At 43.1% G+C, this 16,198-nt stretch overlaps 1 protein-coding gene across 2 annotated transcripts in view; it reads left to right on the top strand.

The window, feature by feature from the left end:
- Positions 1 to 15,420, top strand: part of LOC102211796 (E3 ubiquitin-protein ligase RNF43-like) — a 121,982-nt gene extending 106,562 nt beyond the window's left edge. For both annotated transcript variants that reach the window (XM_013912095.1, XM_013912094.1), the window contains exons 7-13: positions 9,526 to 9,600; positions 9,731 to 9,862; positions 10,016 to 10,117; positions 10,203 to 10,373; positions 10,468 to 10,570; positions 11,121 to 12,623; positions 12,745 to 15,420. In XM_013912095.1, the coding sequence (XP_013767549.1) occupies positions 9,526 to 9,600; positions 9,731 to 9,862; positions 10,016 to 10,117; positions 10,203 to 10,373; positions 10,468 to 10,570; positions 11,121 to 12,623; positions 12,745 to 12,770 (2,112 nt within the window). In that variant the 3' untranslated portion in view covers positions 12,771 to 15,420. The remainder of the gene's footprint in view (positions 1 to 9,525; positions 9,601 to 9,730; positions 9,863 to 10,015; positions 10,118 to 10,202; positions 10,374 to 10,467; positions 10,571 to 11,120; positions 12,624 to 12,744) is intronic.
- Positions 15,421 to 16,198: the final 778 nt, after the last annotated feature.

Genomic DNA, 16,198 nt, shown 5'->3' on the forward strand with positions numbered 1-16,198 from the left:
AAAAACAAAACAAAAAACAAAACAACCAAAAAACAATCTTTAACTCTGCTTGGATAATTTAAAGAAATGGCAAGCTTTCTTGTAGTAGTCTTCAAGAAGCTTGGGGAACAAGCAGAATGCAAAACCTGCATATCTGCTTTCATTTTGATCTCACCTGCATTTCACAACACTGGCCGAAATGGAGCACAAATTATGACAGATGTAGGGGGAGGCCCCTACAAATACCTGTAGAAACTCACTGTTGTACCTTTCTCCTGGCCTAATCTGTACATATTCTTAATTTCAACCAACTTGGATTCATCACTCCATCAGACCTGTTGCCACTGATTTTCTGTCCAGTTCTTATGGCATTTGGCATTCCTCAATCTTTTCTCAACGTTTTCCTTATAAATGGCTTATTGACAGTCACCCTGCCAATGAGAAGATTTCGAATGAGGCTTCATTGAACAGTAGAAGGATCAACTGACAGTCCTGATGCATCTCCTAGGTCCTTTGTCGGGTCTTTGCTGGATTTCTTTCCTGTGTTTTTCAGGATATGACTTTCAGATACTGCTCATTTGCTGTAGATACTGTAGTTTTATAGGCTGCCACTTCTTCTTTTGTCTTCTGCTTCTCCAGTTTTTGCAAAAATAATGAGGACTCACTGCACACCAGCTGAGATCCAGGTTTTTGGCTAATAGCTCCTTTGGAATCACCTTGTTGGTGCAAAAATACAATTTTATGTCTGTCAAACTGTGTTCTTTGACATTTTTCCTGAATTCAATTAAAGAAGTGTGAACAAACAATGATTTTTTTCCCCCCAACAGACTGCTGGTAATAAATTGGCAAAAGATACCATTTAAAATTGGTTCACTGTTAAGTCATCTTTTATGTGTATATATAACACTGGTTCATCCCTTGAGTTAGGAGCCTTTTTATATTTGAATGATTCATAAGTCAGTTTTAAGTGGCTTAACAAACAAACAAAAATGAGCACTGTAAAAGGTTGGGCTGCTTAGAAGCAAAACATAAAGAAATGAGGGTCGGCTAAATATATGCATGTATCATATGTTATGTATTATAGAAATGATAAACACAACAATATAATATTGACATTGAGTGTTTTTGATGGGGGGGGGGGGTTATAGTCTTTAGCACATATTGCTGATGATATGTTAGGGGAATTGACTTTGTTCGTTTGGGTTTAAGTCATCCCTGAAAACGAAACGATTTCCATGTTTGTCTTTGTACTTCAGTCACACGTCTGGATATCAACACATAGAATCTGTAGGCAGGGGACAAGCTTTCCGGTGTCCCTTTGGTTGCATGTAGGCAAGTAGTCCATGTGGAGAGCAAAGGGGGATTCGCATGTAACACAATAAAAAGTGACATCTGCTTTTCAGTAGGTCTTTTTTTTTCTTCTTTTTTTTTTTTTTTACCACTCTTCCTCCAGAGGCTAGGTGAACAGAGTAGCTGATCAGAATGAAATGGAGGCACAGCTCATTTTTGTGAACAAACACAGAGGATCATAACTAAAATGTGATTTGCATTGATTTACAGTAGTTGACCACTACAGAATGTCATATGGTATTCATGTATTGTCGTAGTAAAATTAAAAAAAGGTGCTTTTTTTCAGCTTTTATTTGTACCTATGTTAACGTCATTTACAAGCAGTGTGTGTGTTCAGTTGTCACTGTGCTGCTTGTGTGTGTGTGTGTGTGTGTGTGTGTGTTTGCTCTGCAGAAAGACACGGCTTACTGCACAGCCTGTTCCAAGAATGAATTCCTGGAGGCTTACAAGAGCTGATGAATGAGATGGAGGGCTCAGGGCAGGAATGATGGGAGGGAGGCAGCTCTGCACTGTAGGAGGGGTGTCAGGCTCTCACTTACAGGCCTGATTAAATAACAGGATGCTTTATGAAAACAAGAACATTATCTGCCTCTTAAAAGGCCGGGAAAGGCCCTCTAATTGGCTTCCCCCGAGTCTCTGTGTTGCCGCCATCAGTAAGAGCTAGTCACCAAAGTTTTTTTTTTTAAAAAGACCTAGGACTTTTTTTCAACCTCCTCTGCACTCATCAGTACTATAGGAAGGAATTTATAAACATACCACTATTGAGCCTGCAAAAAGAGTGTCTTTTTTCCACTGAAAGGGGGATTACAGCTAGATGAATCTCTGATTAAGTGCAATGCAAACAGTATGGAGATAGCGGCTCTTCTGTGGCATCAGAGGGCTTCTCATGTGGTAGGTTTCGCAGTTGAGGTTTACAAAAGGCCCCCCTAGATGTTTGGAGAAGAGCGAGAGGAAAGCATCAGAGGTGGGGTTTGGTATGTTTGTGCGTTCCCCGGTCTAGATCAGAAGAGCCCGCTCTTCCTCTTTACATCTCTCCACCTCCGTCAGCTAACCGATCTGGTTTACTTAATTATACTTATTACAGTCAAGTGCTGCTGTATATCATGATAGTTACAGCTGTAATTAATTTTTCATATGCTTGCGCTGCCTTAGTTAATTATAGTGACCTGTCAAATATAGTAGCACAGCCTATTACCAGAGATCAGACATATGTTTTAAGATGAATCAGAGGCCACATTTATGAATGCAGTTTTGTATGGATATAAGCATGTAAAAAAAATGTTACTCAGCTGATGATTTAAGATTTTTTAATCTTTCCTGTTCATCAGCTGATGTTATGCATCAAAATCAAACCAGTGTTCAGTGCTGTCCAACTTCATTAGCTCATTTTACAAAGTGTTGCAAAGCAGCGTGTGCAGAAAACTTGATGTGCATATTTTGCATGCTTGCAGATTTACCGCATGTGCAGTTTGGCAGCTGTTACACAGTGAAACCAAGATTTTGAAAAATATGTGATCCTTAAAAAAAATATGGGAGCACAAATGGGGAAAAGTCGCTAATTGCTGCCCATCAAATCAATAAGAAAAAGTTGGGTTGGTTTTTTTGCTGTGATGCTGGATCATAATAAATCCAATAAGAACAGAAAATATCTAATAGAATGAGCTGCAGCCTTGCAATCACCCTTATCATGTAATGTAGCAAAATTTCATCTTTGCTGTCCCCTAGTGGTAGTGTAGAAATCCATGTAGGTTACGTGTGATTTGTTTTTTATTACTTCTTTCTTTTTTTACTGCATATTTCAAATGTGTATATGTATATACATTATGAACTGTGTGTTTTACCCTGAAAAGCTGGGGATCCTACCAGTGGTTAGTCAGGTGCTGGGATTACGCTTGCTTCAGTCAGATCAAATTAGAAGATCAGAAATGTTTGTTTCTCTTCTTCAAATCTGATGGTTGAACCAGGAGGTAGTTAGCAACTTATACAAAAGTTTCTGTCATGGTAAATATTTTTCATTTAACAGTGGAACTGAATAACTGATGTGACTGTGTTAATTACAAATGCTTGTTGCTTTCTCCCTGCTTTCATCTTCCATGCTTGCTCTCTCCTGGCTCTGCTTCTATATTTAGAGTACGGATATGTGAGTATCAGCCTAGAACTATTCTTCTGGAGCAGCACAGCTTATACTGGCTGGCTTTTCTACTTCTTGATACTCTAGCACACTGTTAACCCCCAACTAGACTTGTTGACTTTAAGGAGCAATCAGTGAGGGCACATAGTGGAGTCAGGCCTCGCGGCTCCATCATCGCTGCATTACTCTCGCTTGCCCCCGCCCCCACCACGGGCTTTGGGCTGCTTATTTCCTTTGATGTCTGCACGATGTGTTTAACAAGCGATAGCGTATCAGATGACACTTGTCCTCCTCTGTCACCTTGTGCTTTGCATTTCAAATGTGTGGAGTAGTTGCAGCTCGGGCGACTGCTAACAAGGGAGGGAGGCCCAGCCTGACCCTCAATGCTGAGAGCTCTCAAAATGACTGCTCCCACCTCAAAACAGGCAGATCAGGTTCATAACTTTTTCCAGCCTCTCTCCTCCGCATGAGAAAGGTGGCCAAGCCCTGGTTCTAGATTTAATGTCTCTGTGTGTGTGTGTGGCACGATGAATGAGAGGCAGGAGGAGGAGTGTGTGTGATTCAGGCCCACCCCCTCAGGCTTAATACTTTTCTTGAGAACACAGAATCCACTCACCTGCCCTGACATGCATGCCCCCCTCCCCCCTTCCCTCCATACAGTAGCCCCCCCACCCCACATCAAAGTGCCGGTGTGAGTAATGGATACCCAGCAGAGCCACACCCTTCCCTCCTCTGACTGACTCCACTGCTGGTTCAGTCAGTAGCGAGCACCCAGCAATCAGCTCACTCACACACAGACATGTTATTCACACACAATTAGACTTAAATACACAGCTCCAGAGTTATAGCTAAACAGTGTTTATAGCAAAGGCTGTGTAGTTCTGGTTCAATTTGATGTAGTTTACACAAAAGAAGTCACAGCAATGCAGTCGCTTAAGAATGCGGTGTGGACACTGGGAGTTTGGATAAATGGACTTGAAACAAGCGGAGCGAGCGCCCACATTGTTCTTATTTTATGCTAGAATCTTCATTCATAGATGTTTTTGCCACACAGTTTGATTGAAGTACCAACCCCAGTTGGATTTTTATCAGGTTAAAATGATGAAAACACAGATACTGAGATCGTCCACATGCCCACAGTCACGTAGTCCGTGTCGTCTTTTTAACGTGCACTATGTAAACTGAACTCAGTGCTTAAATCCGTTTATCCGATATTTCATTTTGTGCTCGTAATTCAGTCACAGGTAAAGCGTGCTTTTCTACAGTGCTGTTATTCAGAACAGGCCTCTGTTTTATTGACTGAGCCAAGCCAATGTAGCCAATGTAGATTTAAATGGGTCCAAACATGGGGAAAGTATTTCAGCTGCTAAATAAGTTAAAGAATCATCTGCCTGCCTGCCACGTGGCTGCCTACAGAGCTTTGTTATTAGCACAGGAGGGAAAAATACAGCCTATTTTTTACAATTTAGAATTCTCCTCAGGTACTTTACAGGTATTTTACACTTTACTGTTGTGGTCTTTTCCAGCTCCATATTTTTATTCTTGGCTTCTAGCTTTGTACCTGCAAATAGTCAGCTCTCAATGACATCACACAGAGCCAGGAACACACACAAAAAATGGCCTCATTATTTTGCACATTATGCCATGCTTGGTAGGAAAATCCACTGTCACACCATCCATGTGACATAAAATAACAAAACTCTTTAGGCCTATTAAAGGTTTTGAAGACTATCCCAAATCAGATGTCGATTTGAACACTGCACCTATAATAATCCCACCGCAGACTGCACCTGTTTTTCATGCAGTTTCGCCCCTTCTATCATCACCAGCCCCCGCCTCCGTCTGCTCCTCATTTAGCCGTGCGGCGTGTCCTGGTGCCTCAGTAATGGTTCCAGCGTGCCGGGCCGCTCAGGAGAAATGACAGAGCAGAGAGTCGGCCTCAGACCTGTAGGCCCAGAGCGCTGTACTCTGTCATTAGATACTTTAATGCAGCAGCACCACAGCTCGCCTCCTTCCTGGTTTATCTCGGGGGTTTTTTTTCTTTCTTCTTTTAGCCCTTTCACTTTCACTCCTTATTGCGGGGTGTAATTTACTCATGTGCTGGACGCTGTGGAAAGCCATGCTGGGATGTTAGACCTATGGACAAGTCATAAAGTTGGATTTAAACGGCGAATAAATTTCAACATCAGCAGGTTTATAAAACCTGAATAACTTTTTAAAAAAAACTCTGAATCCAAAAGTCAAATGTTATAGAGTTCAAAACTCTGAGTTTAATCAAAGACATTCAACTAATACAGCAGATGTTCCTTTACAGACGAGACTGAATCTGTGTGTCTCAACATTCCCCTCTTCATTTTCTCTCCATTACACTGACACATGGCTGCAGATGAATGGAGTTTGGCTGCTGGATGGGCCTCGCATTACACCCAGCACAAACACTGAGACGTTTACAAGCAAAGAGATCGTGTCAGGCGACAGAAAAATCCTCAGCGCGGAGCTGAGGACATCAGAAGAGCATAGTTTGTTTCTGCTCCGTTGAAAACACACTGTGATGCCAGGCCTGGCTTGCAGACAGTGCACTTCGTCTGGGATGTAAACAAAAACAACAGGCCACCCACTGCTGGAGAGAGAAGATGACTGGCTCCAGCTGATGTTTACACACAATGAGCTGCAGTTAATATGGAGGTTAGATACGTGCCGCTCATAGTAAAGCGGGACATGCGCAGATTTTGGATTGGTTTGTTTGTGTGAGTCACTTTTTCCTGTTAGCTCCTCTCTTCTGCAACTTGAAGCCCACCTCATGTTGTATGATTGCAGCATTAAAGCATTTATTTATTTGCAGCTATGTATATTGTGTTTTCAGACAGTGTCGGAAAACCAGACTACAATTTATTAGGAGTAGGGATACATTGTTGGGAAAGTCTGGCCTAATATTATTAGAAGTGTTAAAAAATTATTTTTAGGACAAACTGATGTGATGAAACAGATCAATCTGACATCTGTAAATGTCACCTTATTTGCTGATGCCAGCAAGGCCAATATCGACATGAATGGTAGACCAAGGTATTGGTGCCTGATTACATACACTTTCTTTTTCTTGTCAGCTTCTCCAGTTCAGTTTTGTGGGGAGCTGCCACATATATTGTTTAATCCCTTATTAAAGGGATTGTGGTATAAAGTACTGGATACCAATATTTGGAAGGAATTTAAAGTACATTTTTTATTCTATACATAATGTGAGCACAAAAACAATTATGCTGTGCATTTGGAATGCTTGTGTTGCAAGCGGCACAGTGTAATCTGAAGCTTTACTCTTTAAATTAGACTGTTAAATCACTGACACTACAGACCACTAATCAATACTACAGACATAGTAAAAAATCATCTGGTCCTCACCAGTTTCTAAAATTATTTAGATCTAATCCCAGTGGATTCCACTATTTTAACAAAACCCCCAGCAAAAATGCAGAAGCATTGTGTAGAAAACTAGCGTAAAGCTTATGGAGCCTCCTGTAGCAGCTTGAAGTTATTTGAAATGATTTTCTGTATGATTTAATCAGTCTCTCACATCCTCGTGGAGAAATTTTGATCCACTCTCCTTTTACAGTGCTGCTTCACTTCATTAAGGTTTACATATAAAAACATCACATAAGCGTTCAAGTTATAAACCTGTGCTTTTCATGCTGTGGAGATATGTACTGTGAATAAAGAGCCTGCAGAACGAGCTCAGTAACCAGATTACATTTGCCTCTTTAGTTCTAGGTCGCTAGGGTTGAAAGCTTACCTTCATGACCTCACAGTGCCTCTCTCTGGCTACTCGCCCTCGGGTGTGTTTGTGTTTGTGACAGGAAGGCCCACATTACCTGCTGCCACTCCTCAGCGGCATCTCATCTGAAGTAATTACTCTCAATAAGACGCACCAAAAGCTTCACTCACACCCTTCTCCAACAATCCGTCATCGTTAGAAGTGGAAGCAGACTATTGTGCGGTCTGTTGTTTGTTAGTTTTTTCCCCGGTGACATCCCTGCTGTTTAACTCTGCAAACCACAGTCGTTGCTGCAATTGTTACGGCTCACATGCCAAATGGTGTGTAATCACATGTGCCAAGTTGCACTTCTTGAGGATGGGTGTTTACCTAACTGCAGCCATGTCTGTTTCAGTTCCGATCATAACGAACGTGGAGATGTTGAAACACTTGCATTGCTAGTCCTCTCAACTGTCTCATTAGAAGCAGACAAGTGTTTTCATTTCACTGCGCCAATAAAGTTTAAATATATCTCATATTAATCATGTAACGAGATCCCTCTCGGCCCGCTTCCGGATCTGTAGCTCAGCAGCAGCTTGTGGTTTCGCGACCACACTGTGGTAACACCACTACTAATACTGAGATATAATAAGACCACAGCAGCAGTCATTTGTAGAGCATATTATGATATATTCCCTAACTGGCCATAGTTAGTCTGAAGTGTGTGTGCGTGTGCGTGTGTGTGTGTGTGCGTGTGTGTGTGTGTGTGTGTTGGACCACAAGAGTAGTCGTCCCTGCATTTATCACTACGATTAGAGGATATAAACGCTCATAGCGGTGTAGGGAACGTTTGAAGCCCAGGTGAAGCAAATTCCCACATGTCAAGAGTCCAGCTTTTTTTTCTTTCTTTCTTTTTTCCTCTCCTTCTGTGTGACCACACTACATTTAAGGCTGATGCATGTACTAAAATTACTGTTCAAAAATTGTAGCACCAGAGCTACAAGCTACTTGACCTATTTCTCAAATATAATTCTACATTAATGCTTTTTTTCTGTACACTCCTATTGTGCACACTCCTACCTGCACACCTTTGGTGCACCCGCTGCTATGAGGAAATAGGTGGAGGTGTGATAAGCGTCTTACATTTTGTTTATACATACTAAATGTCATGTGCTCTCTTCTTTTGAAGTGTTGAGAAGAGATCAGGGCTGTTAGTTTATTTAAGAAGCTCTTCATTAACTTAATTAATAAATCAAGTGAGTCGTGTTTTTCCACTTGAATTTCTTTTGTTAATGTTTTGTGTGTCAGTGTGCGTGCTCCTTCCTGCTCTGGGCCGGGGGCAGTAAGCTGGGAATCACTGTTGAAGGCTAGCCCGTGTCATTAGGTGTTTAAACTCATGTCTTGTCCTTATTAAGCATTAGCAGATGCCAAACACTTAAGAACATGTGATGAGACAGCTGCTATTTGGCGATGGTGCAGAAAGCAATTCTGGGCTTTTGTAGTGGAGCAATTAGATTAAAAAGGCAAAATTTAGAGGGGTATAGAAATGTAGGCTCAGAGAGCAGGCCTGGCATGCACAGGACGATATAAGGCAAACCCAGCTCTGAGGACTTAGAACCTGGTCAGTAGCTCGGGTAGTATAGTACTCACGTGAGCACACGTATGGTTTAAAACAGTTTCACCGACTGCAATTTTCTTGACTGATTCTACAATAATAAAGAGAAATCCCCAACAGTACTTGACAAGCACTTGGTGACAGTGGGAAGAAAAAACTCCCTTTTAACGGGAAGAGACCTTCAGCAGAACCAGGCTCAGGGAGGGGCAGCTATCTGCCATCAGTTAAGGGTGAGGACTATAGTTTTAAAAGATATGTTACTAGCAATATTAAATGACTAAGTTAACAGCGAGCCACAGATTCGACAACACTTGTTCTAGGGCATAGAACAAGTGTTTTTGGTTTGTTTGTTTCTTTGTTTTTTGGGTAATCAATCAGCAATATATACACCTGCCAAAGTACTCCAAACCTGCTTTGTAGTACTTTCTAATACAATTTCTAATAATCATGGCACAGACAGATTGCACTATAGCTACACTTTAGCTGGCAGTCAGACAAAATAATGCCTTCATGTTCACCATTAACACACTTGTAGTCTGTGTTTGGCTTCTGGAGTCAACTAGAGCTCACTTTGTCCATGAGGCCTGAGTCTCATGACATGACTGCCACCCAGTGATGGTTTAAGACACTGACAGTCCGCTGTATATATGGCCTCTGAAGAACTCACACTGACACACTGCTGTCTCCCTGTTCTGTCCCCTTCAGGCTCGCATGGCACTGGATAAAGGAGCCCAAGCGGTGATCTTTGATATCAGAAACGATGCCAGTGCTGCTGCTGAGGTGAGTGTTCAGACCCTGCTAAAGCTAGAGTTGCCAATAAGGAAAAAGCATGCTGAAGTTTCACATTCAGTATGATGTTTCTGTCTCCTCCTGCTTTGTTTACTATCATATTTTTGTAACACACACACAGCTGCAAGAAGTAGACTCCCTTCTCCGTCCAGTTGTGCTGGTGGAGGATAATAATGCTAAGGAGCTGATGGATTTGGTCAACAAGAACGAGGAAGCCAAAGTTGTCATTGAGATCAAGATGGAGCCAAAATGGGTAAGCATGCTGGAACAAGCCGGATGCTTTCTGCAAAGCTGTGTAAATCTAAAAATTTCAATTGTCTTAGTTAAGAGGCAACTTTTTATCTATTTATGTCTTTTTAATATGAACCTAGCGAGTGTATAGTGCAATCTTCTTTTCCCTTTTCAGCCACATTATGATGTTGGCATCCTGCTCACCATTGTCCTGGCTATTCTCACCATCATCCTGATCTTTGCTTTCCGCTACAAGTGCAAGTCCAACAGAACTTTGGTGAGTGACAGCAGCAGTGTTGGTAGGAAAGCCCACTAAAATGGATTCAAAGGTTTACCTAACGCTCCTCCTCTTGTGCATGCAGGACTCCGTCCATCAGCAGACCATGCGGGCTATTAGTCAACTGGAGATCAAAATCTACAGCTCTCAGGGCTGCTCGGGCTCGCAGCGCCACCGTGCAGCCTGGGGTTCGGCCAGCAGCTCCAACTCGAGCCCCGTCTGTGCCATCTGCCTGGAAGAGTTCCAGGACGGGCAGGTAAGAGGAGAGGGTGAGGGTGCACATTGCAGCTGTAGATTTAAGCATCGCTTTTCAGTTGGACATTCTAAGAACCACCTCCTTTTCGTCCCAGCTTCTGAGGATCATTTCCTGTGCTCATGAGTTCCATAAAGACTGTGTTGACCCGTGGCTGCTGCAGCACCGCACCTGCCCGCTCTGCATGCACAACATCATGGGTGAGGACGAGCAGATTTCTAGTTGTTTTTTGGTGAAGCTGCTGCAGAAACTGATGGTTTTCTTTTACTTTACAAGACAAACAAAGTTTAACTGACCACTCTAAAGCATCCATCCATCCATCCATTCTCTTCCGCTTATTCTTGTCAGGGTCACGGGGGTCTGGAGCCTATCCCAGCTCTCTTAAGGCGAGAGGCAGGGTACACCCCGGACAGTTCACCAGTCTAACACATAGCAACAACCATTTGCACTCACATTCACACCTATAGGCAATTTAGAGTTACCACTTAACCTAACCCCACTAACTGCATGTCTTTGGACTGTGGGAGGAAGCCAGCGTACCCGGAGGGAACCCACACAAACACAGGGAGAACATGCAAAGTACACAGAAAGAGCCTGGCCTGATGGTGGAATTTTGTGATCCAGATCTTAAATCTAAAGCCCGATTTTTTTAAAAAAATATTTTTTGCATATCATAAATTTAACATTCTTCTTAATAAGTGCTGTATTTGCCAGTAATTGCTTTATTTTACCTTCTGCTTTGGTTCACAGGGCCGGAGCGGCAGTCCCAGAGGAACAGGATCCAGCAGAACACAGAGCAAAGCCAGAGCTTCTTACATCCTCAGCCTTACAGCAGTCCCCACAACCATCCCTACCCCCAGCATGCTATCCCCTTCTCTATGAGGCCCCACTATCCTCGTGGACCCTCTGGACCTTATCCCAATCTGGGCCACTATAGTGGCTCCTCTCCCATGGAGACTCAGACTGTACGTTTCCTCACCAGCAGGCCGTTGGGCTCAGCCTGTGGGTACCACCTTCCCACGGAGGTTCCTGGGAGGCCCCACAGGATTGGCGGTAACTGTAGGACCTCCACCCACCACTACACCCCCCGCCGGTCCTGCTATAATTACCGCTCATCCTGCCCAGGCCAGCGCAGCGCATCCAGCTCAAGACTGCACCACACGGTCACGCCACAGACCCGTGGGGCACCTGCCCACAGCCGGCAGGACGAGGGAAGCTGCTCGGGTGGCAGCTACCGTACGGAGCGCAGCGGATACTTAGCTGACGGACCAGCGAGCGACTCCAGCTCAGGGCCATGCCACGGCTCATCCAGTGACTCAGTTCTCAACTGTACTGATGTGTCCCTGCAGGGAGTTTATGGCAGCTGGTCCACCTTCCGTAGCTCTCTGAGCAGTGACTATGACCCATTTGTTTATTGTGGACCAGGTCCCGGACATGCGCCCCGCAGGAACAGCCTGGAGGCTGGTGCCCAGGCCCGGCCCAGGTCCCTGGATTCTGTGGTGAACAAAGTAGGCTGCCCTGAAGAACAGCCACAGACTGTATTCAGCCACATCCACTACCACCGTCACAGACACCACCACTATGAGGAGGGGGAGCACAGCCAGGGTGCGAGCAGAGGTTCAGATGAGGAGCAGGTGGCCGCCACTGCCACAGCTGCACCTGCTGTTCCTGTCCCGGACAAAGACTCAACCGTGTCCCCTCCTAAGCACAGCCCCTGCCACTGCCCCAAAGCAAGCTCCACTGATCGGCCTAGCGCAGGGCCTGAGTGTCCAGACCACGACGCCGGCAGCGCCGCAGGACCTCCTGTGCTTATGTCCCCAATCTCCTTACAACTCCAGCCCCACTGCTGCCACCAGGGACACGGACACCCTCCTGCTCCTCTCGGGAGAGTGGGAGGATGTGTGCTTGAAGGACCCTCTGTTCGCTTCCATCAGAATATGGATCTGCAGGATGACCGCAGCATCCACATCCACTATGGTCAGGGCCCGGGCTTCTGCTGCTCTCCTCCTGAGCTGCACCCCACCTTGCTCCCTGTGCCCCTCATTCTGGACTCTGGTGGGATGGAGGACTGGCCTTGCTGTGCTGGGGCCCATGTTGTGTGGCAAAAACGGGTGCAGCAGGCCCACTCAGAGCCTCAGCTCCTGGGGCCTGGGACCTCTATGGACAGGCCACCCTGTAGGTTCCATCAGGGGCCTGCTGCTGAGTGCAACACAGACATTTGTTTATACTGCCAATCATTACAACACAATCAGGGTGGGTGTCACTTCTTTGTCATAAATGCCATTGCTAGCTGTGTGGTCTCAAACTAAAGCCTCTTTGTTTACTGTGTTTATCATCATAGAATGAACTAGAGCTTTTTTGTGTGTGTCCACAGGATCAGAAGAGGAGTCTGGAGTGTGAGAACGTATTGTATCCCCATTATCACACTGCTACACAGGAGCCAGACTGGGACAAGCCTCTCATTGGCTCCCGTGTCTTCCACAGATGTCTTTCCACCAGCAGTGCCTTCACACAGATGATTCCCCAAGCTCAAACAATCAAACGATCGTCACTATTAAAAGTGCAATTAAGTGAAATTTTAGAGTCATTCTCAACCCTCTATGATATTTAATAGCAAAATATACTAAAAGGAATATGTGAAGATGAGGAAAACAAGTTCATATAGCACAGAGGAAACACCCTTCTTCTGTGCATTTACTCCTTATCACCTCGTAGGAAGAACGCCCATGCTATCACAAGTTCCCATGCTCCTTGGTGACAGCTATCGAATGGTCCTTGCTGAAGGTGTTGAGCCCTCGTGAAGTGAGACTCTGTCTCTGCAGCGTGTCCCAAACTCTCTTCTCTCACATAATAACTTGATTTATCTTAGAGGTACTTCATTTTCACTTCTTCGTCTTCCTTTGCTGAGTCCAGTCTCAGCTTGAGAGATGCTTTTCTCTCCAGCCTACCTCAGCTCAGATTTCTTAACACACCTCAAACACGAGGTCCTTAAAGGTACTGCTGTAGTGATTTTATTTTTCCTTTTTATGTCACGACCATGTAGCTCCCACAAACTCAACAAAATCTCTCTGCAGTCTGACCTGTCCAAACAGAGAGGAAAGGTTGATGCTCAGCCCCTCAAGCAAATGAGCATTCACTGAGGTTGCTGAGCTTTGCATGGGCCTTTTGTTTTCACTATTACAAATATGGCAGCTGTATTTTTTCTTCTTTTTATTTCATCTGTCAAAATGAATAGATTTGACTGAATTATGTTATCGTCATTACAAGCTATCGTCTTGGTATTGTCATTTCTTTTGCCAGTGGTTACATCACGTTTGACCTCAGTGCTGTTAAACCCCCTGATCTGTGCACAGTGAACAGGCCTCAGCAGAAAGACGGTCATCTGCTGCTTTAAACTCATCACAATGTTGTAGCGTCCTCCACAGAGCTCATACTCTCCACTTGTCTTCCAGCACCTAAAGCTGTAGAAATATGCCTTAATAACTAGGTATCAGTGTAACTGGAGTAAAGCCATGCTAGATACACCTAGCAGTCCTGAACATCACTTTAAGGAGCACCAGTGTCCTTCTTTTGCTTTCCCAATGTGTAGATCCCGAGTAATGTCTCAGGAGCAATCAGACACTGGAGAAAAATCAAAATAAAATGCCCAAAGCGGTAAAATAAATTTTTTTTGTTATTTTAAATGTGCGTTGCCAATCTGTGCCAATCATGAAGAAAGTGCCACCTCAAATCATAAGACATCCACGCTGTGCTGAACACTTGATAGAATTAACTTTTAAACCTTTGTTACCTTGGTTTCCCATCTATCCTCCACAGGCTGTATCTAAAAATGGGCATAGCCCATGTGGAAGTGCCTTAAACCTTTTTGTAATGGCCACACATCCATCTTTTATGTAAAGCCTATTCTAGCCACTCTGATAGATAACAGTTGGCCTGACGCTATCAATAACAATGACCTGCTTCTTTTCTAATTAACCACAGGCTTCTTCTTGTTGTACCAGACTAGAAAATCTGAGATCAGAGCAGTAGGAATTGTGTTTTAGAGTGGAATTCCTCTCAAGGCTCAGCGAAAATGTGAAAGGATTTTACCTGCAGTCAGACTGCAGACTGAGCAGAGAAAGCATGGACATTGGCCATGTAACCAGTAGCACTTACTAAACTCTTACCGGTGCCTTATTCATGTAAACAGGAACACACTAAGCTCTTACCTGTCTAACCAAAGAGGCAACTTCTTGAACACAGTTAACTCTTAATATGTTGTGCCTTTCTTTTATTTTCTTTTTTTTTCTGCTCCCACCCATCTTTTGGATCCCACTGTGTGCTCCCACTGACAAGAGAGGACATGCTAGAATAGAAGTGGAAATTATTTTTGGAAGCTTTTTTTTTTTTTGGCCTGCGGTCCCTTCTACCAATACCTCACTTTGAATGTGTCAACTCAGTGTCCTTTAGCTAAAGCATCAGGGTTTCCTTTTTCTGTCCAAATGGTCCCAGAGACTGAGATGGAAATGACTGAATGATAAGCAGCACTTTGGCTCAAGTAAATTTTATAGAAAAAGAAAAAAACAACAACATAAAACTTTATATAGTATTAATGGAAAGTAAGCCCGGAACCATCAGCACATGGGGAAAAAAATTGCATTAAGTGATGCCACACAATATCTAGTGTGATTTCATCCTGTTCAAGATCTTTCTCTTTGTGTCATTTATGTGTTTGTATGTTTTTTTTTATGTTTTGCAAGAATAATGAGCTGAAACTGCCTTTTCTAATAGAGTGGGAAAAAAAGAAAGTCCCTCCAGAACTTTAAGGGATATGTCAGTATATTTTGGATACTTTGTGTATAAAAAAAAAGCGAACAACAAAAACAAAAATGAAATAGTGTTGTATTTTATATATAATAGAACATTTCAATATAGTGACATGTCACTAATATATTTATTTACTAATATATTTATCCATTTTGCCCAGGTTTGAAAGTGGTTTCTGTATAGACTGAATGTTCCTATATGGAAACTGACTGGTGCCATCACAGATGTATCAACCTGTCTTCATTCCAATTATATGCAAATAAATTATTTTGAAATAAGTCCTCACTGCTCAATTCATTATTTTCTTATTCTTGTTTTGCTTGATATTGCTGTGCAATACTCCAGATTTTGGTACTGATTTTGATCTGATACCAAGTAAATACAGGGCCAGTATTGCTGATGCTGATACTGATGCTCTCATTGTTAACCTATAAGGGGTTCGGTAGGGGAGAGCAGTGTGTTGTGATTTATGGGATGAATCATCATGAACTTGGCAAATTCTGAACACATTTTAATGACCACTAAATGATACGATATGATATTTATTTATCATATTTGTCATTTATCTTCTTTCTTTCTTTTTCTTTTTACAAATGATATAGTGCTTATATTTATGCCTGGCCTGTATTATTATCATTTAAGGTACCCTACCTTCAAAGTTAAAATAAGCCTCCAAAACTAACATTAACAAACCTATACATTTCATCCAGCTAGGGTTACAGAAACGCAGTTAGCATAAAAGCTAACTTATTTTGAAATGGCTCAGCAGTGATTGCACAGTGTTTCTGCTAGCTACAGTCTCACTCAGAAAAGTTGTAATGGAAGAAATGCATGGAAATATTTTGCAGCAGCAAAGTTGGTGGTAGTGATGTAACTTCCAGGAGAAAAGGCATTTAAAACTTTATCTGTGCTGTGATGAGCTCTGAAATCTGATGAGCTCTGAAATCTGACTGAAACTCTTCCAATAAGCTATTCCTCTGCAGATGATCTGTTAGCTGTTTGACAACTACTCTTTCAAGGAT

Source organism: Pundamilia nyererei, unplaced genomic scaffold, assembly GCF_000239375.1.
Source record: "Pundamilia nyererei isolate P.nyererei 1_Seehausen unplaced genomic scaffold, PunNye1.0 scaffold00080, whole genome shotgun sequence".
Taxonomy (NCBI): Eukaryota; Metazoa; Chordata; class Actinopteri; order Cichliformes; family Cichlidae; genus Pundamilia; species Pundamilia nyererei.